The sequence below is a fragment of the Anas platyrhynchos genome, chromosome 3 (assembly GCF_047663525.1).
Source record: "Anas platyrhynchos isolate ZD024472 breed Pekin duck chromosome 3, IASCAAS_PekinDuck_T2T, whole genome shotgun sequence".
NCBI classification, from domain to species: Eukaryota; Metazoa; Chordata; class Aves; order Anseriformes; family Anatidae; genus Anas; species Anas platyrhynchos.
Genome location: NC_092589.1, coordinates 63,002,999 through 63,025,322, shown reverse-complemented (window position 1 = coordinate 63,025,322; position 22,324 = coordinate 63,002,999). Strand labels below are relative to the sequence as shown.

At 37.0% G+C, this 22,324-nt stretch overlaps 1 protein-coding gene across 5 annotated transcripts in view; it reads right to left on the bottom strand.

The window, feature by feature from the left end:
- MED23 (mediator complex subunit 23) overlaps positions 1-21,812 on the bottom strand; it is a 36,904-nt gene extending 15,092 nt beyond the window's left edge. The window contains exons 1-18 of one of the 5 annotated variants that reach the window (XM_038176892.2): positions 21,656-21,811; positions 20,699-20,730; positions 20,501-20,588; positions 19,654-19,778; positions 19,400-19,511; positions 18,785-18,883; positions 18,166-18,267; positions 17,233-17,302; positions 15,434-15,546; positions 14,139-14,234; positions 13,527-13,544; positions 6,906-7,106; positions 5,258-5,401; positions 3,952-4,097; positions 3,069-3,314; positions 2,752-2,894; positions 2,007-2,181; positions 126-289 (exon numbers count right to left, since the gene is read on the bottom strand). In XM_038176892.2, the coding sequence (XP_038032820.1) occupies positions 126-289; positions 2,007-2,181; positions 2,752-2,894; positions 3,069-3,314; positions 3,952-4,097; positions 5,258-5,401; positions 6,906-7,106; positions 13,527-13,544; positions 14,139-14,234; positions 15,434-15,546; positions 17,233-17,302; positions 18,166-18,267; positions 18,785-18,883; positions 19,400-19,511; positions 19,654-19,778; positions 20,501-20,588; positions 20,699-20,730; positions 21,656-21,715 (2,134 nt within the window). In that variant the 5' untranslated portion in view covers positions 21,716-21,811. Of the gene's footprint in view, positions 1-125; positions 290-2,006; positions 2,182-2,751; positions 2,895-3,068; positions 3,315-3,951; positions 4,098-5,257; positions 5,402-6,905; positions 7,107-13,526; positions 13,545-14,138; positions 14,235-15,433; positions 15,547-17,232; positions 17,303-18,165; positions 18,268-18,784; positions 18,884-19,399; positions 19,512-19,653; positions 19,779-20,500; positions 20,589-20,698; positions 20,731-21,393; positions 21,590-21,655 lie in introns of those variants that run through there. The other 4 variants (XM_038176893.2, XM_038176890.2, XM_038176894.2 and 1 more) reach the window with 4 other exon arrangements.
- Positions 21,813-22,324: the final 512 nt, after the last annotated feature.

Below are 22,324 nucleotides of genomic sequence, written 5' to 3'. Positions count from 1 at the left end.
TAAAAAAAAGGGGGGGGCGTATGTTTTTGACCGTACCATTTCTGGGATATTCTGTTAAATGGTATTTAGAGAAGAAGCTTGACTTTACTATTCAGTTAGATTTTATCTCGAAGTACCATTATTACCTGTCACATGTGTTGCCCTTGCTAGAGTTAAGATCAAAGCCCTGTTGAGTTCTTCTGATTCTGCTGAAAGAACTGTTTTGGGATCACTGAGGAATCGTGTGAACTGTGGTTGTACTTCCGAGCTGCCCAAAGCTGTGATCAGCCTTAGAGCAGTACTCTCAACACTGAAAGAAGAAAACAGCCTAGTTAGCTAAGAATGCTTATACTACTGCTTCTAAGATACCAAAAACATATGCTCTTCCACCAGTTTCTGCTTCATATAATACAGAAGCATCTGTTTTGAAAGTAATGTTCTTAACTTTCTGATAAAATTCTCCGCCACACTCCCACCCTGTTTAATAAACTCATCAACCATTTAAGTACTTTCTTTTCAAATAAAGCTCTGAAACTTTGATTTAGTGAAAATTCCAGATGCAAAGCCCCTGAAAAAGACTCTTGAGTCTCTCCAATTTAGAGTTCCCCCTTCTGATAGCTTTTGAATGTCTTCATCTAAACATGTAATATATGGAAAAAAAAAATACATATATACACACAAGAACAGAGCAAAAAACCGTGAATTAGGCATGGAAAATTGCAAAGCTATCACCTTGAAGCAGACAGCAGTAAATCATACTTCTTAAAGAAATGAAGAAATACTGCTTTTAATGAGAAGCACTTTATCTTCCAGCACTCTAATTGAGAGTGCTTTTCACACCAGATAGTTTGAAGCAGTTTAAGAGACTTTTACAGCATTGTCTTTGAAATGCCAAAGCCATACATTAGTTTACTCCAATCTAGTTATATGCTATGTTAATCAGACTGCATAAGCATGCAATCAGGTTTTTTATTTTCCAACTAACAAGACAAAACAGTACCCAGGTGAATAAAAAAAAAAGGTCTTGACTGAAGAAGAAATTTATCTTCACTTGTTCTCTTCATTCTTAGTAAAGAATAAGCAACTGAGCAATTTGAACTTGGACTTAGAAATTAGTTTAATTAGACTTCCTTGATGTGAACCAATAATAATGAGGTTGCTCTCTCTTCCTCCATGCCTCCCCCCAAGAAGTATCCTTCTGTAACAATAAATAGACTTCAAAAAAAACCCAAACAAATAAACCCCGCATTCAGCATACAAACTGTATCTCAGTCTGCAGCTTAACCTTTAAGAAATACAAAAATTAAAATGTCACTTTAACAGCAAGTTAAACTCAAAGCTTTTCCCTAGAATTAACTGTGTATTAACTCTACAGCTTCAACTACTAATTCCATCTTTCCTGTATGCAGATTAGCCATTGTTTTACTGTGTGATTATACTGATGGAAGACGTGCCATTTTTTGATCCATTCAGATTCACATAAGACCACCACAGCTTTTTGCTAATTCCTTTACAGATGCAGGATGAATGAGATTATTTCTTTGATCTGACTAAAAATAAACTATACTAACGGATTAAATGGAACAAATTTAATTCTTGTAATGGAATTACACATCTTCTACAGGAGTAAGCAAGCACAGTCCCCTCGGGCAGACAAATTAATCACCGTGACTGCAAGAAGCAAGCATTGCCCTTTTCCTCCAGTGCAAGAAGTTCAACAGCTTTCTGACACTTCCTGACATGATGGTGCTGGTGCACATTACTGTGTGACAGGAACCTATCACACCTGTGACGCTTCTGCCATGTGTGTGCAAGGAAGGCTGCCTCGTGCAACTCTGCAGAGTAGTACTGCTAACATCTAACTGTATCTCTGAAACACGACCTGCTGAGGTTCCACAAAACACCACATTCACAGAATTAAGACTGGGAAGTATTTGCATCCAATTTCAAACAGTTCTTACACAACTTTCAACACAGATTGAAGAAGCGATCGGAGATAACGATTAAACATAGTAACCATCACTTACCACAGATGAAGCTGGTTCTGATTAGTCTGCGGCACAGCAGCCAAGGAATGAAGATGGCTGAGCAGCTGGACTCTGTAATGAGGCTGGATGTGATGCATGCGATAGCTAAACATTTCTAGCAGAGTGTGCAAAATTCCCCATGCGTGAGATTTGAACACTGTTGGCAGGAGCTGACCTTATGAAAAAGAATTTGTAAAGTTAAGTTTTCTAAGTGATTACACTTCAAAAAACAACTACAGAGTATACTGTAGATCATTATATTTATTTGCAAGTCAGATTTTTTTTTTTGACTCTCCAAACAGCAGATGTGCAAGCACTGCTTTAAGAGGCTGTAAACGTGCACAGCTCAATAATCTTGTGGCTGAACATATACAGCAGACATCTTAATTATTTTATGAAGTGAAATTAAATATCATTTCTGAACAATTTCATACCTTTACTTAGGATTTTCCGTTAAGCTTTTTTTTTGGCTTTTTATTTTTCTTTGTACAAGTCAGCTTGACTAGGAAGGTCCTGATAGTACAAGTGATGATATAAAGGGACTGCAGCACTCTCGTCTGAAATTTACTGCAGCACTAGGGTAACTATTAGTTTTTGTTTGTTTGTTTTTTTTTAATATTAAGACAATTTGCATAGGTATTCATGATGTTGCATCATTAGATTTTGATATGGCCTCCAGTTCCTACTGAAAGAAAATGCTACTGAACTAAAAGAAGAAGGAAGGGGGGAAGAAAAACTTTCTTACTGATAAAGCCTTTGATGCCCAAGGACTCTATTTCCATATAAACCAACAAGCGACTGTAGGTTTCCACGAGAGCAGGAGCCAAGGCCACGCTAGATTTTGCATGAGCCAACTTAATTACCCTTGTAGCTATGCTATGAATCAAACTGAAGAAAGAAAGAAAATATTTTTTGATCAAAATCAAGTACTTGAAAGTTAAGAAGTTTATTATATAAGTCAACAAATCTAAACATGACATTTTCAGACACAGAAAAGTTGTCCTGATGATAATTACATAAGCATTAACAGGTTAAAAAAACAGAACTCATTGCATACTGTACCTCATTTTTGCATGAACTGTGAGTGAGTCCAAGAGGTTCATTGGCAATGGGGTAATAGACCCTGATGCCATGCAATTAGTCCCTGGAAGAGATATCCTCATGTTGCCATTGCCATAAATAGTCTCTACCAGGACACCCATTGGTAAAGTGAAACACTCTGAATTGGTTGAATAAGCATTACACAACAAGGCAATCTTGTAGTCATTCATCTGTAAACTCTTATTTCTTAAGCTCTGTTGCAAAAACCTGCATGCCAAAGACAGATTATGTATTAAGTAGGAAGAAGCAAGAAGAAAAATACACATGCATTCCAACATTAGAGCCACAATATCCACAGATTAAAAATTAATTATAAAATAGCATGAAAAAAGAAAATATTTATCAATTGCATCACATCAAATAACTAGATTTTATGTCATAGTTAGTTTCACCGTTTAGTAAAAACAGTTCAAGACAAATTTTTTCTGTCACCTTAAGAGAAAAAATACACTTTAAAACACACTTTTCCAGACAAAACTTACCCTAGTGTACTGCTTATACACACTTTCCAACCCACAACACAATAAAATAAGGTAGTCAATTTGCTTTCCAATTCTCTATTGGTAGTAAAGATTTATCACTCTTAGACATAAAACAATTTCCTTTAAAGTATAACAGCATTGCACTTTTTAATGAGGTATTTTGACTTTGAGATTTTAGTGCTTTTATCCTTTGATAACCCTTATCCCATCAGCATTCCATCACAGAATACATTTTGAATACAGACTTGAAGGGTCCTATTTCATTATCTCTAGAAACAAAACAAAGTTTAACACACACACACACAAAAAAAAACAACAACAAAAACAAACTCACACACTCAAAACAAACAAACAAAACTCACTCATGGTGAAGTTTAAGAGAATGAGGAATGGGAATCTGTAACTTGGAGTTGTCACTATGGGCCTTCCGATTCAGATGAATCCAAATGCAGGTCATTGCAAAAGCATGAGTCGACTGGGGTTTGTTAATGTCAGGTACAGGAATACACTACAGAAAGAACAAGCGAATGTGACATGTTCATTGTATTAATGTACAGAAAACCAGCTTAGATAGCCAGTATTCTCAAGGTTAAGTTTTTCTTCTGCACTCGCAACACCACAAGCAACATATTTAAAGGACGAATTCTATTCCTCGTCAATCACTTTAATTCAAGAGCTCTGGAACACAACTAAACCTCAGTAATTGTTCTGAAATATAGCAAATTATCTAATGCCTCAGCACCACAAGTGAGATGGCAGCAATGCATAATCAAGAAGAGAGTAAGACAGGTCCTCTTAAGAGCAACAGCCTTTGACAACATTTAGAAAATGCTCAGAAACGCCCTAAGCCCACAAACACTTGAAACAAACATAACTCAAAGCCCATTAACTACATTAAAGTAACCAGTCCTGTCACTCTTCTCAGAGTTTATGCTGATAAAAGCCACTGTGAGGTCATGCAACAAATTGTACTACAGAATTCCTGCCAGTCAAAACTAACCTAGGAGGAGAAAAAAATTGCTGCACTTAACCCTTATCAGTTTGGTAGGCCACACATTTGTGCTAATGCATCTACTGACCTCAAATAAAAGGCACTGTAAGAGCAAACAATGAAGATGTTTTGAGAAAAATGCTGCCATGGTGAAGTTTAAATACTTCCTCTAACTCCCCTGTCTTAAGAACCTTCATTCTAGAGGAATGCACCAACCGTGACTAAGATTTGATTTACAGCCGCAGAAGGAACCATTAATACAAAATGAATTTAAAATGTCATGTTCATTTTCTTGCTCCTGGAATCGTCTGATAATGTATTATTCTGTTATAGGACAGACATAGCAATGAAATTCCATAACATTATTCTTTAATAGTATCCTGAGTGTGGAAGCAATCACCTCCTCAAAACCTTAGTCAGACCTATTTCAGGCAAAACATGAGTTAGGAGTTTTTTTTGTTTTGTTTTTTCTTTTGACTACAAAAACACTGCCCAAGTGTGGCTATTGAAAAAATATAGCTAGGAAATACTGAATTTTTTTATTTAATTTCAAAACTTCTGTAACTATGCAGCACACTGCTGCAACACTAACTCAACAACAATAGCTATACCTATGTATGGCACTGTCATGTTGAATAATAATTAGAAATTCAAACAATTTCATAGACAAAACTTACTTCTTTCTCAGGATAAAGGAGGTCAAAAAGCTTCATAACGGGGAGGAAGTCAGCCAGAGCATTCTTCTGGATACTGCCAGAGATGAACTGCAGTAGCACCCACATCAGATGGTCTCTCCCTTTAATGAGACCGCGGCCTGCCAACTGTCAGAAACACTCAGTAACAGACAAATACTGAATGCAGAAGGAAAAACACTGTAAAGATTCCCATGAAAGTAGAAAAGCAGGCTGTAATAGTTTCAATTTTCAGAGATTATTGGGCATTTTATAGCAGGTCATAGACAGAAATTATAGAAATCACAGAAATACACATCGTGTTTTCAGAAAGATGGCAAACAGATGCACTAGTCATAACAGAGAAACAGACTGTGAGGGCCAAAAAGGTTAACTGTAGGATTTAAAATGTATTTAGCTCTCCAGTGTCGTTGTTTTGAAAAAAAACAGCAACTCTTAAATGTTGGCCTTAAGCTGTCACTTTGTGGTCTTGTAGCCAAAAGGAATATCACCACCAATAGCAGCAGGCCATAGGTTTTATACTAACTATTTAGAAAGTTTCTGAACCCAAATAACTTGGACTTGCTTCATCTGGACTCTCTGGACCTGCCTGAGTATCTTTTTATTGTAATTTGTTTAGTTTGTCTGATACAGCAATAACAAATACTCTATCAACCTATACTCTTACCTAGCTTGATTTTTAGCTTAGATCTGTTCAGTTTTGTGGCACAGAACCTATTGTTTTAATAACACTGACTTGCTTTACCAAAGGTTCATTGACAGTCATCATAGGAAAACAATTGAATTTTAGGGCTACCAAAAAGGGTAGGGAAAAAAGTATCCTCCCCATGTAAAACATACTACATATAGTAAATTTGGATATACATGGAACCATGGACAAAGATGGAGCACGCTAGAAATTTTATCTAAATAGCCACAAGCTCATCTTATAGTGAGGAGAACGAACACTCTCTTCCTATCATGAACACCATATTTCTCCCAGCTGAGAGCTCAGGATGCTGCTGGCTTACTGTAACCCTTCCTAGCCTTTTTAATGGAAGACTGGCAGCAACACTTTAGGATTCAGAAAGGAGACGGTGAATACCAGGAAGTGTATCACTTTTAACAATATTACTATTAGGAAGTAACAATAACTATAGACTGTAATTACTAATGTCACTGTAATTGCACAAATGATCTTTGATTAAATTGCTCTGATTAGATTGGTTAAACAAACAAACTAAAAGTTCTTGCATTCATTTACAAGGCATGTTTCTTCAGCTTTCTTTAGCTTTAGCTTTCTTTAGCACAGGCTGTTTGTTCTGCTAGAAGCTTTGATGTATATTGGATGCAGCAGTACAGTACTCAGACCTTCTAAATTATGCCAGTTTATCTCCCAGCTCTAGCTACTAACACTTTTTGAGTTAAAATATAACACAATACCCCGTAACTGAATAAACTGAAAACAGACCTACCTAACAACAACGTAACCTGAGAGTTTGACTTGTTTCTACAGCGCACAATAATAAAAAGAATTGATCGTTACCCATAAGGTACTTCTTGGGAGAGGTAGCAGGGGCGAGGATTATTTCTATTTTTATTTTAATTATTATTAAACCTCTCTTACCAACTGGGAGTGATACAAACAATTTACCTTTTGATGGAGTGACAGGACCATATGAGGAAAACTTGCAAACTGAAAGAGCACAAAGAAAATGAGCTGGCTGGAGAGATGCTGCCACAGAAGCTGACTGGTTCCACCATCGTCAAACTTCTCTTCAGTCTCAGACCGTTCCATGGCATACACCACAAGATCCACCAATTGGTCCTCCAGCACAGGGCAGCGCTGCTTGTGCTGTAAGGCAGAGATCAGATACAGTATTCCAAAAGTCTTACCATTAACTTCAGGGCTTGTACAGTTGCAGTTAAATTACAGTACTTTGACAGAAGGCTGGGAAGCATGAAATGAAGTCTGAACTTAAGTTAAGGATAAGCCACTGTATTAAAGCTGCACTATGTTACAGGTCACAATGATTTTTAGGTAATTCCCTACTCAGTTCCATAACACAGATCACCAGTGCACCGAAAAAAAAAAAAAAAAATCCCTGTATTTTAAAGAAATTCATGCCCAATGTTTTATTTTGCTGATCTTGCACTTACAGAAAATTTCTTCTTTTAACACAGCTTTTGTTCTTTTTCCCTTTCCTCGTAAAGTACGTTTCAAAAGCAGAAAGCACCATAAAGGAAAAAATACCAATTATACTGACAAAACCAGAGGAAGCATCCCAATACACAGTACAGGTGTTTCATGACCATTCCTTCTCTTTCACACCCTCAGTTTGGGCTCACCTACAATTAGCAGCAGAATGAACTGGTCAGTACCCCTAAAATTACAAGTCCTACTGACGCAGCACCACATGGCACAAGGCAAGATCAAGAAGACTTAGAAGTTAATCTGATGTAAACAGTGTGTTCTATGTACTTGCATAGAACAGCAATTATGTATTACAGTGATGAACACTTTACTTGTTGGATTTAGACTGCCACAATCTCTGCGGCAAGGTAAGCAATCAGACAAATCGTTTAAAATAACACACCTTCTCTAATGACCTTCAACAACAATGAAGTACGGAAGGCATTATACATTCAGATCTGTCTGTCAGCACTGATGTACATAAGCCAGACCCACTACCAGCTTGGAACTCAGGTCACAAATATTAAATTTAAGTATAAATGTCAAGTGCAACAACCTTGTATTACTCCGTATTTGTATAGCTAGTGCTACAAGCTGCTATTACTAAAAACAGAAAGCTGCGTGGAATTTAACTTACTTCAGACAATGCTAGAACTATGGAACTAATCTAATCTCAGCTTGTTTCATTACAATCTCTGTTCAGGAATGGTCACATTTCTATTTATTTTTATATCTGATGCCTGTAACATAATGCAGCCTTAAAGAAAACATTATTACTTTAAATGATACAAAAGAAAAGGAACTGAGCTGCTCAAATACTAAATCATGAAAATGCAAGGTCCCTTTCTAGAGGCAAAAAGGCATATGTAAAAAAATTTTTTTAAAAGGTTACCCAAATATTCATAAAATAGTTTAGATGAGTTTAGATGCCTTAGATGAGTTCTTCGACTTACTAGCCAGGCAGCCTAAAAACACCTTTTAATTAAAAAAGTAAGAAATAATAAAAGGAAAGAGAGATGCTCAAAGGGGATGCTTGTTCTAACTTTCATCAATGGTAATCTTTTGCAACAACAACAAAAAGAAAATATTCTCTTAAATTGAACATAAAATGCAAGAACGGGAAAAGTTGGCATAATATAGTGAACAGCATCCCCTGTTGCATGCTCTTTGCCAGCTCCAAACTGCAGAAAGCTCCAATTCTAGCTGTGCTTTCTCAAAGCATGCTTAACACAAACCTCTAACTAGAATAGAAAGCACCGGTTACTGTTTCACCTTCTCTTCCAGTACACAATGCCAATGCCATTGCCACAGATCAACCACGCTACAGGTTTACAGAGAGCAATGTTAACATCATCAGTTGAGAACACTTCGGTTTTGTTTCGTTGTGTTTTTGTTCTTGTTATCCCCTCCTCCCCCGGCCCCCCTCCCTCACCAAGCAACTAATTATGAAGCAGAGCAGGGTGCAACAGACAAGACTACAGACTAGTTTATAATCCAGCATGCAAAACTACTATGTACAGGGCTTGAAATTTAATAGTTTGCTAAGCACTGGGTTAATGTCCAAAAGCCTAATCATGTTAGGCTATATTAATTTAGGATAAAGTTATTGAAAGAATACAACAGGAAAATATTACTGTTAAAAAGAAAGCCAGAATTTCCAGTAGGAATTTTCAGTATTCTCAATAATTCTAAGACTGGGAAAGGTTTAGGAGCCAGGAAACTAGTAAAATAAATTCATCCTTTTATTCTGAAATTCATCCTTTTATTGCTTCACAGCATTCTGTGATAAACATAGCAGTATTTATTATTCTATCTTCTTTAATTAGTTTTCTGGCATTTTTTTTTTCTGTATTTTCAGTGAACATATTTAAGTGGAAATTTTCTATCTATGAGTTTTGGAGCACTCAAATAAAATACTGCACTTGCCTATGTCTTCGCAGGATTGGGGTCTTATTTTATTAACTACTCGTAACTGAAAGAGAACTTCTCTATGTATTGAGACATGGATAAAGATACAGGTAAGGGCCGATTTTCCTCAAAAACAAACAGGAATTTGTGTTTCAAAATTAAAAACAAAAACTGATTTGGGATTTTGGAAGTATTTTTATATGTGGAAAAATACAGCAGTAAAAACAACTATGTTTTGGTCTTTAAAAATAAGAGATAAAATAACCAAGTTACAAAAATGTGAATAAATACTCTCCATTTCACTCCTGACAATAACCTTTAAATATCTGACAAATACATAACATCACTGAAAATATTATTAAATGATGAAGAGATACAGGAAAAGAAAAAGTACTACCAGGACAATTCGACACTAAAATTTCTCTCAAGACCAGCCCTCTAATGGACCAGTGGTACCTTTTTGTAGCACATCAAAGCTTCAATTGTCTTATTTTTTTTTTTTGTTAAGAGATTTCTCTAAAACGGAATTATTTTAAGAAATCAGTAAGGCTAGCTGCAGGTCATTATTGTTTCAAGTACTTTAAGAAATACCATTTAGCTTGAAAATATTTAATAAATAATGGATTCAGGAGACAGAATCCTGCTGAGCAACAGGTACCTCCAGAAGTCAAATTCAAAGTGCATAATTTAAATGGCTAAAGTAATTGATACAAAACAGAACTACAGCCCCCTCTCACTTCCGTTTTCCACAACTGCATGCTACCAAGACTCAAAACAAGCCCCTACAGTTTGTTTATATTACACCTGATTCTATTCCTACCTAGTTCTGTGAGTATTCCGATTAAAAATGGTGTAAGATTCAACAAGGGAAGTGCTCTCAAGCCTTCCCAACACACAGACAATCAGAAATGTATCAAAAAAAAAAAAGTAATCACACCCCTTACTTTAAGTACTTTGCCATGCTAACGCTAATAATACCATGAAGTCCCCAACATCAATATATAATACTTCAAAAATACAAGGGGCAGTCAGTTTTTGAGTTATGTCATTCCTTCCACTTGATATTTTAATTCTACTTCCATGATGACAGACATCAAATAAACAACTTCCCTAAGCAAACTGTTCTGGTCTGTCGCTAGGGGAAATTAGAACTACACATCCACCTGAACACAGCACAGTATCTCATCTCAGTACAGCATCTCATAGTCAAAGCTGCAGATAACCACAGGCTATTTGCAAAATACAGTATGTCCTAATTAAAAGTTTGTATAACATTATAGAAACAAGACACCTGAAAAATTACCTCTTTTTTTCAAAGTTTCCCCAACTAAAACCAATCAAAGCTTACATTAAGCTTAAGTAAAATTTCATTTTTTAGAGGACTGCAGCACAATCCAGATTAATTATTCAAGGATTCAATTATTCTAAAAGGACGTTTTTCATGTAAATCTGTATGTACAGAGAAGGTAATAATATAAAGCAAAATGTTCAAATGCAATTTCATGATTGTCTTAAGACATTACTAAAGTTTGATTCAAAGAAGCACGTGTTTTTAAGTACTCCCTTAAATATGATCCCTAAACTGAGTCTTAATTTGGCAATGTAAGACACTAAGCTTTTAAGCATTTTCCAAGAAAAAAAAGCAAACAAAAAACTTCCCTAAAACCCAAACCCACACAGATTGTTAAATACCTCAACAAAATTATTCAAAAGGTAAGTAAGCATTGGGAGTACTACTCATGCATATGAAGAGACATGATAAGATACAATTTAAAACTCTCCTTCCTATAAACCAATTCACACAGGTAGAAAAGAAAATACTACCACACACGGAATTATACACTAGCAGAAAAGAAAAGCCAACCCCACAGTCCAACAGAAGGAATATGCTGAAGTCTGTATTACCGCATCTGGACTTAAAGCCATACATAGACTTGGTAAAAGTATAAAAAAGCTCATAAAAATCCCACATCAAAACTTAAATTCCTGAAAGGAAGATATGAATGCATAAACATACCAAATTTTACCTTCTTGTTTCTCTCTGCAAGGTTAGCGGACAGCTGGATATGTATTTTCTACACAACTCAGAGATGGTTTGAGTGAACATTTTTCTAACACACATCTGCTTAGTTAAGACTGAACCAGAGAATTTCATTGTTCGTCTTCAAGAATATTCGAGAACTAGGGCAAATTTCCGATCTGCTGAACCATACCTAGTTTGTGATGCCAAAAGATTCAAATGAAGGCTCCAATCCTGCAACTGGATCTGTGTGAATAGTTGACAGGGCATACAAGCAGCTTCATATAAATAAAAAGGAATGCCTGATCATCACTTTGAGGTGTTTCCGTATTCATTTTTGAAACAAACTTGGAACTATTTGCATTGCTAAGCATCTTTTATTACAGTGACAATCAACGTATAGAGGTTAGTTCAGTTCTACATATAAAATACAAAATTATCAGCTATTTTACTGAAAACACCAACGCAGTAAAACAACTTGTGAAAAGCACACTATTATTTTTCTTTAATCGTCTGGATACAATAACAAATTCAGCTATAACATTAATTTGTACCTAAAAAGTAATTAAAATTGTAATGTTTTCCACAGCTTTAAACAGAATATATCAATGTCTCAGTAGAACATATAGTATTCCTGTTCTATACCACTACACCACCCTACTCTCAATTTGCACTTTTGAATCACAGCAGCCTAAACGTCCTTACGCTGGTGTAGTTGTAGCAGCACAGCTATAGTTCATGTTCTGTCAGCATTTCCTTTATAAGCTACATTCTTCAAGTTTGTTCCTTGGCCATAAAATTTCATGCCAGGTTGAAACTTTGTGTAGAAATTCATACGCTACTAACCAAGTTTTAAAAAGTATACTTCGATATATTTCATTAATTCAATTGAATTTCCATCAACTATTTTTATAGGAAGGAAAAATAAGACTAAATAAACAGCATTTTTAATGTTGACATTTTTTGACTCTAAGGCACAGACCACAAATAGTTAGAATAAAATGGGCTTAATATTTATGTTTTTCCTGTAGTCTTGTATGATTTACCAGCTACAATATACATACAAGAAGAGTTTAAATTATTATCTAAATGTAGACACAGGAAAAGACCCAAAATACAAATACTACTCTCCTGAACACTAAACCTAGCAGCTCATTTCTGAAGTTTAACATTTCAGCTGCTTTAAGAGTCTCAAATACAGAAGACTGTTGTATACAACAGTATAGTACTGTTTGCCAAGATGTAGGAATTTGTGCATTCAAAAACATTCTCAATTCAGAAAGAGCATGGGAGCATTGCTGTATTTCACTTAAAATAGAAAATATACACAAGGTTTCAGAGTCATGTAAATTTTATAGTCAAGTTAAAAATCTGAAAAAAGTTTCTTAAATGGAAACACTGACACAACCTTCACTATAGTATTGCAAACAGCAACGCCATTTTATAAAGCTTGAAATGTTGTTTGTGTTTTTTTTTTTTTTTTTTTTTTTTTTTAAATAGGAGAGGAATTATTATTGTAACAAGGGATCAACTGTAAATATAGTACTGTATGTCAAATTTTGAACAAAGTCTACTTGGTTGATTTGCTCAGGCTTGCCCTTTTTTTTTTTTAATCAAACAAACAAACAAAACCAAACAAAACCCCACAGGTAGTCCAAATTTTAAGGAACTACTTATCACACTACTGTGTTTTACCTAGCTTGAAAAATATTATAATTGCCTGTTGGGAAGTTTGTTACAGAGACTTCCTAATGCTTTTTTTTTTTAATATATATTAACAAGGATTGTATTTACAGCTTTGTAATTTCACAGTTGAGTGCAGTGGATATTTTTCCACCTGCATAAGGAAAGAAGTCTTGAACTAAGAGTCTTTCTTCATCTGAAAATTCCAGCAATAAAAGTACTTATGACTGGTAAAGGTAATGGTAGCAGTCCATTCCAATCAAAATCTTAGGACCAAAGGACCACTGACTGTCAGAGTTTTATGCTATATCTCTCATATCTGAAGAGATTTGTATTGACAATTTGCCCTTGTGTAATGGTCCTGCCAATTTCAAGCCCTGACTGTACATGTATTCTCTAACTGGAATCAGTGGCTACAAAGCGGCCAGCGTATCGTTAGTCACAATACAACAGTAAGGTTGTGAACATACCTGAGCAATGTTCAAGGTCTAGAGCATTGGAGGATGGGCAGGACAAGACAGGACAGAACAAAAATAAAGGAAGAAAAAAAGAAAAGACAAAACAGTGACTATGAGGCCAGCCTCAAGGATCCCCAAGCCAGACTAAGCCCTCCCATTCTAATGAATAAAAAGAAAAAACATAATAAAACAAAACCCAGCGTTCCACTATTGTAGTACTGTAACATGCCAATACAACAAAATACAACATTTTGAAAACTAAAAACAGGAACAAGAACCGTTTTTTATTTTTTGAGCTAGCAGTCTCCTACTGTCTGTCAAAGGTGTACTTGAGGCTGGCCTTATAGGAAAAAAAAGCAATGCAAAAAAAAATCATATTTTAAATCTCTACTTTTCAATTTAACATTCGTAAAGCAATATCCAAATGATAGGAACAACAGTGTCCAATTAACCTAATATGATCTCATTAAAAAATAAAATAAAAATAAAATAGTAAAAATAATTTAAAAAATCACTCTCTGGACCTAAACTGTTTTGCTTAGTTAGCTATAGCAAAGAAAAGAGAAAAAGAATAGTGCAGATTCTATGCAGAATTAAACCATGTGTTACAGCACAGTACAGTACCTGCTTATTCAGACCTAGCATATTGCAGACCATATCCCTTGAATACGGTTGCTCCAGCACATAGCGCAGCAAAGCAGTCTGCGGCTCAAACAGATCCTTCAAAAAAAAAGCAAACATATACAAACATATATTGCCTCAAGATGACGTTTAATACTACTACTTAACTGAGTTAACAATGTAACAGGTGTTTTATCTATGATCTACTTACTTATGCAAATCTTTTTGTTCTGATACCCAAAAGAAAGAAGGAAATAACTCCAACTCTTTAGAACTCTTTAGAGATGTTATAGGGACAAGACAGAAATACACTCTTTAAAACCACTAACAGGGTGTCATGCTTTCTGAAAACAGCCTTGGAAAACTGCGAGCAGGACTCTGGAAGACCGTCAAGAACTGAAAGGAAGCTAGGTAAGGCAGCTGAGGAAGCACATGACCAAGATCCATAAAAATCACAAGTGACACAAAGAAAGCAGATATGGAACTGCTCACTGTATCTTCCAACATCTGAATCACTTCAAAGAAAGTTATTTGAAGCATGATTCAAAACAAATAGAAGGCAACGGCTCACGCAACAAAGCTGAAAGGTAGAACTCCTTGTCAAAAGGATACTGAGGATGCTAACAGTTTACATGGGCTCAAGAGAAGACTGAACAAGTATTGGAAAAATAAATGGTTATTAAATATAGAAACCAAGCTTGTCTCAGGAAACCCCTAAACTGAAAATAGCTGTGGACTGTGAACAGCATGCGACATTAGATCTTCTATATCCTTCCTTAGAGGCCTAGGTTATTTGGGATGGGATACCTTGGATTTTTGTCCTGTTCATTTACATTGTTAACTTCTTTCAGTACACCACTCTTTCACACTCCAGAGTTCTAACTTCAAATAAGCTAACTTCTATTTACATTTGAATTGCAAATGTATCTTTCCCATAGAATAACAAAGAACGTAGAAAAGAAGAAACCACCTTCCCATTCTCTTTACCTCCTCACTGCTAAACTATTTTTCAATCAATTCTCTGCTCCCACTTGCTCCCAGAAGCACACACCAACAAAGAACATGAAACAAATTTTTCTTCAGCCTCCTGGGCAGCAGTTACACTACATGCTACTTTAAAGTTCCTCCATGTACAATTTGAGGTCATTGAAATAGATAACACAGGGAAAACATCTACAACTGCAATGCTAGCCTAGCTGACCAATAGGAAATTCACAGTTGATTTTTTTTCCCCCAACAATATAAAACCTTTGTATTTCTGGAACATAAAGAGGTTTAAGATGCTTAATAAGGCATACCTTGTCATATGGTAAGAGACCTTTCAAAGGAAAACGAAGGGTTGTAGGATCCAGCTTCCATGAGTTACACATGGCACCTGAGTTATTTACCACAGGAAGAAGACTACAGCGACCTACATGCAATGAAACATCATGAATTCTACAACAGTGAAATTGGCCTATCATTAATCATTCTGATGCAAAAAGTAGCCTCAGCCACTTTTATGCTCTCCTTACATTTCCATTGTTCATAGCTTTTTACCATAGGATTGCTTCAAGCTGATTTTATTTTCCCCAACAGAAAGTTCAACTTCTCAACTAACAAAGTATCCAAGGAGTTAAATCCCCTTCTATTCAGATTGGGTACCCTGAAAATTAAAGTATTTGCAAGTATTAATCTAAAAGAAACACTAATTCCCATGGGGGAAAATCACAGCACTTCATACTGTATGCCAAACCACAAAAATAAAAAAAAAAAAAAAAAGAAGAAGTGCTCCACAAATGGTCAGTTTTATTTCATCTATAGAGGAGCAATCTCTGTGCCCAAAGACCTTTCAGTTTACCCTAAGACTGTTCTAATGCCATTGCTTGGCCTACAGATTAACTTTTAGTACACTGGTCCTTCCAACAAAAATGGTATTACTAGTTTAAGTATGTAAGCTATTCTTTTCCCTTTTCCTTCTTTCATCCCCTAAGGATGAAAGAATCCTGTGGGCAGGCTTCCATTCAAGATGATGTTAGTCAAATACAAGTGTCTGTGCTCCTCCTGCAGCCGCAGGAAATGTAGTCAACTAAGTCAATGTAGGCCAGTGTGATTCAGCTGATTGTACACCAAGAATTTTTGTAGGATAAATTTAGACTCATTAGATAGTATAGGTTAGAGACTTAGGATATATTTCAATTGTTTAACCATATTTATAATATAATTTATTTGTATTTATATATTATGTATATAATAATTTATAACATAATTGTTTAACCAAGCACCTGCCTTGAGCCCCTAGTGCATCTGTGCATAACCATCTAAATTTAGGTGCCCCACCTTTGACCTCAATCTCATTCTCAGTTCAAATTCCATAACTTCTGCTGTCCAGACCAATCATAACACTATCACATAAAACAAGAAGTACAAATACTTGTATCTTCTCCTCAATTTATACATGTAAAATGTAAAAATTTGGCTTTAGAACCAAAATGCTTGGGGACATTATGATTTTATGCTCTTAATCTCTTAATTCTTTAAGTTCAGTTGCAACAACACTTGCTAAAAGCTAAGAAACAATGTAACTGTCATAAAGTTACTTAATTCTCAAAGCAAACAGAAGACATCTTTATCTTTTTAAAGAAAACCACAACATGCATCACAATTAAAACAGTAAACTTTTGTTCTCATCTGAACTAGAAAGTTCACAGAGAACTTTGCCACAATAGGGATGAAACTGAGCAGCTACAAAAGCTCCAACAGAAATTGAAATCAGAAAACATTCTAAAACTAACATACCAGTCGGTAGATCTGTTTTATCTCAAAATCCTGAAATGCAGAAACGCTATGATTTTCTTAAGGTCTACTGTAGATACAAACTACACAGACATGTAACAAGAAGTACATACACTTCTGCTATCAACTTGAATGCTTTTGACCTCATCAATATCAATTTTCCCCTTCAAAGCAAAAACTGGAGAAGCAAGTCTGAAAATAAACTAACCAAAGGAAAGATACTACATGAGACATAAGCTCTGAATCATTTTGCTTAGATGAACATATGCCCCAAAAGGTTACATAAAACAAAATATTTAGTGAATACAAGTCATTCTCTTACCACAAATGGAATTTATTCTTGCTGTGGGTCTGAAGGTATCCACAAAATCCGATACTAAATTACCTAGTAGCTGGGTGAGAAAAGATATGCAATATCAATTGCATATATTGATACAGATTATTTAAGACTAAAAAAAAAAGTTCATGCATTTTAGTTAAATACACAGAAATCTACTAAAAATAGACATCTCCCTACACATTTCAAGAAGTCAGAAAAATACTCCAGAAATTAGAAACCATAAAAAGAAAAATGTAACCTTGTAAAGTGGAAAGAAGCACTCTTCTCACTTTACACTTGAATGAGAGCAATAATAACTGTTAATAACTTTATAATAATGGTTTCTTTTACATATACCACATTATTTCAGTGTATGCTATTTAGGAGCAAAGATTTTAAGACAAAATAAAACTTCAGAATTTCTGTTTACCTCTGGATAACAATACCACAACAATAAAGCACCATATTTTTTATTTCCAGATCAATATTACATTCTTTATAGAAACAATGACCATTTTTATTGCATGACATTTATCACAGAACTGAATTTAAACACACAAAACTATCTCAGTCAGCAATTTAAAGTGCTTTTTTTCTTTCTTACTACAGAAAGAGCACAATCTGGATGGTAAGCATGACCTGTGTATCCAAACGTATTCAACAAACCCAACTCAATGCATCAAGACTTTTGAACACCAAGCTAGAGGTCAAAACTATGCCATCAACTTCATGCAAGAACACAGGGATCTGCTGATTCCACCACAACAAGCCTATACCTTTAACTGACATACCTAAACACAGAATTTGCCATTGAATAAAATATTCTAAATCTTCGCTTTAAATTTGTTAAGCAAAAAAAAAAAAAAAAAGAGACACAATGTTTTGTTTTCCGTAAAACAAAACTCTAGATTACATGATTTTATATCTTGTCATTACCCAGTGGGGAAGTTTTCCTTCAGGATACAGCTTTCTGATTTCTGTAACTGCAAAGTAGGCAGGTAACAAACATGCATTTCTTTCCAAAATGTAGGCTACCACCTATAAGTAGAAGAATGGAAGAATGTATCAGCGTTAAAAAAAGTTGGGATAAGACAGACAAAGGTATGGCCTGTCTACTAGTCTGGGGCAATCCATAAAAATAAATACTAGCAAGATTAAAATACTTTTTCTTAAGTTGTACCCTGATAGTTCATTAGATTAAAATCTGCTTTTAATTGTACTAGTGTAAATTAGGCTGTTTAAGCTCAAGTAAAACTATGCCTTTATGTCTGCCTATAAAAGGTTGAAAACAACTAGTATTTTCACTAACTAAGAAAAAAGAAAGTAGTTAATCTCAACATTTTATCTCATACAACTTACTTCAGTAAGTCAAACGTGAGGTCTGACTTTAAGGATTTTAGTGCACAACAGCATCCCCAAAAAGCTCCTCGTATGAGGTACAAAACACAGTAACAGAAAACAACAGGTCTTTGCTGTTGATCTGTATCAACTCTGATAGCTAGAGTGGCTCTATTTGAAAGACTGATGTGACATCATGTAAAATTGAGATAACTACCTCTCTTGCTGCTAAAAGCTGCTGCACAACAGCTGAGCTCACAGTGTTTGGAATTGTTAAGATTTTCTCTAGGATTACTTTCAAGAGATCACGCACACCCTAAAAGAAAGCACACAAAATTAATGTTCCAGGATATTTTTCATTTCAGGCAGATAAATTACATAGTGAATATGACCAGACAGCATCTTCAGTGAAATCAGATGGTTTTTGCTAAGTGCCAGCAGACAGAGTGCTAGGGAAAATGTGAACACTAATGGCATTAAACTTCTTATGGGACTTCTCAATCTTGGCATACCCCAGGTAAAAAAAAAATAACTGCTGAAATCTTGATGTGCATCCAGAGATACCCAACATATGACGTCTTGTGCAGACTGCCCAACATACAATGTTGTGCTTTATGGGTTTGATCTAACACACCCACCAACATTTGTGAAGCAGTCTTCTTCTGAGAGATATGCATGGTTTTCTGCTCCTTTTGTTGGAGTCGGACCATACCAAAGACTCAGAGTTGCTTTTCCTAGGTAGCAACAGGGGGTTCACCAGCAAAAAAACATAAAAGCAAAGCCATAAAGCAATACATCTTCTCACAAAGAAAGGAATGGGGGGGGGAAATACCTTGTAGTCTACACCTCCAATAATTTTCCGGACCAATTTAAATGTTAAGGCCCACAGCTGTGTCCTTTCCCACTCCAGCGTATCAGAGTTTATCAGAGATTCACAAACCATCCTAGCAGAAGAAGATAATGCAAGAATGAATGTCAGATTATGAGCATGTGCTCTCACATTCTTTAATAACGCTCTCACAGAGCACCCTGCAATACTGCAGCTTTCAAGTATCCTATTTATTGACTCACTGTGGCTTAACTTACCTGGGTGGCAAAAGTCCAGTTTCAACTGCCATTGCTAAACAGTCATAAAGAAAAGAAATTCTTTTAGGACTGTGCTGGCTATGAATGAATCTTACAATCCACTGGACACATTGTTCATGGGATTCCTAAAAGAACAGCAAAGGGGAGAAACAATGTATTTATGGGTAGTGAAACAAACCATAACATTCATATAATCTCCTATCATGAAGAACCGAAACTGGCAGGAAATGAGAATGAAATTTAAAATGTTTTTAGTCCAGTTGTCCAACATTCAGTTTTCCCTACAAGTCATTTGATACAATATTGGAAACAGTTCCCATTGAAGTCTCATCTCATACCCGAAACTGATTTCTACAGTCAACTTAGTTTGTCACATGCTTTCAGCACAGAAGAGAATAAAGTAGAACTGTTTTACACCGTTCTTCCCGTATCACTTATAATCAAATTGACTGAAAATGAAGTAGATCTCCCATTACAAGAAGAAAGCCTAGAGGTATCTAACTATTAAAAGGTCATTTTTGAACATAAACATTATTTTCATTTCGTTTTAATTATTCACTTCTACAAAAAAAAAAAAATGTTACTTTTGAACAGTTACTACTTTCACTTGGTTATCTTTATTAGAAATGCACAACTTTTGCTGAACAACTATATAGTCTTACTAATGTAAAAGCTGATCTTTTTCTTGCATAGTCTTCCTATATTCTTTACTGGGCCATACCTGAAATCAGATTCTGAATAACTGGAAACACACCTTATAGCTTCAGTGTTTGTCTGCTAGACAAGGTTTTACTACATGGGCAGGAAAAAAAAATATATATATCGAAGCAAAAAATTAAATGTTAACCTGGGAAAGACTGCTCCAGAACTGTCTAAAAGCACCCAGGCAGCTGATCAGTTTGGTTCTCTCATCTTCAGGAGTGTCCATAAACATACTAATGCAAACGAGAAAATTGGTTATTAGCACTACACCAGTGAAAGAGTACAAGTAGAAAAATGCATTTACACAGAAAGTCACAAACAAAAAATCTAACATCGCACTCACCCAGGAAAAGCTTCTTCAATTACCTCCGTTTTCTGCAAGAGAAAAGCCCCAGGTGAGCTGCTGTGACAAGTTTTTCCAAGGGTGCCTAACCAGCAGGACGCAACGCTAAGGAGGGCTCTAATGGGACTGTATCAGAGGGGGATGCATTTCCTCTGTTATCACAGAATCATTTAGGCTGGAAGATCACCGAGTCCAATCTCTGACCTAACAAGTCCTCCACTAAACCCTATCCCTAAGCTCTACATCTAAACGTCTTTTAAGGACCTCCAGGGATGGCGACTCCACCACTTCCCTGGGCAGCCTATTAGGCCAGGCTCTTTCTTAGCTTATGTCCCAAAGTTGTAGAAATCGCTCAATTCTGTAACTGCAGCTCTCCTCCCACACTTCAAGAAATACTCCTAGTATTTCTGAATCCTGCTAAGCCTTTTGTCCCACTCCTGTTTCTCGACACTTGGTTACGCAAATCAATTGGATACACAGTTACTGCTCCACCTCAGTTTAAGTCCATTGCTTTTAAAATTCCATGAAGTGATCATACGGCCTTGCAGTAGAAGATTATCTACATGTAATACCCAGTTTATCTTGTTAAATCATTTTTTTCCTTAAACGCCATTACGCCCAACTGCAACGCCGAGAACTGCCCCTGGATGCAACTCTCGGCCTCCTCCAGCTGCTGCACAAGGCCTGACACCCGCCTGTTCCGCACAGCAACGCGAGGCGCTTTCCCTGCTGCCCACGAGATCGGCAACAGCAGCAGCGCGATCGCCAGCCCGGCATTTCCTCAACCGCAGCTGCAGGAACGCAACGAAGGCGCTGGGCACACAAAGAGGCCGGCGAGGCGCGGACACAACACGCCACGAACCATCCCGGGCCGCCATTCCCCTCCGGGGGGGGGCGGGGAGGCTCGGTCTCTGCCCTGCCCTGCCCTGCCCGGCGCCCCCGTGCCCCCGGCCTCACCACCACCTCCTCGAAGATGCTCTGCAGCTGCGTCTCCATGGGCGCCATGGGCAGCGCCATGGCCCCGCCGCCCCCGCGGGCCCGCCGCAGCCCCCGCCGGAAGGTCCCGGCCGCTGCCGGCCCCCCCCGCTCCGGGAAGCGGCTGCGCGGCTCCGGCGTTCCGCCGCCTCTGCGTTCCGGGCGGGGAGGGAGGCAAGGAGGGAGGGAAGGGAAGGGAGGGGTTGCCTTTATTTTAAACCTAATCTAAGTTTATAACTAGGGTTCTGCGCCACGCAGTTTGCCCCAAATGCCACACCCAATGTTGAGTTTTAAAAGTGGATCATAAGGTAGTCTTGAGCTCCCAAATAGGTCCCAACAGTGATTTATCTCATACGTGGTGCCTTTCCTGCTGTGGATTCGCACAGCAAGGTCTAGCAGAGGATGGCTGCCAGGGGTGGCCCCTGGGAGCAGAGCCCAGCCAGCTCCAAAAGGGACCCGCTGCTGGCTCTCTGCTGAGCCAGAGAGCGATGTTGGATGGGCCTCTGGGAGAGCAGACTGAAGGAAGGGAGAAAATATAATAATAATAACTGCTGCACAACAGCAGCTGGGAGAGAGGACTGGGAACCAGCCCTGCAGACCCCCAGGTCCACGCAGCAGGAGGTGCTCCAGGCAAGCAGCAGCAGTTCCCCT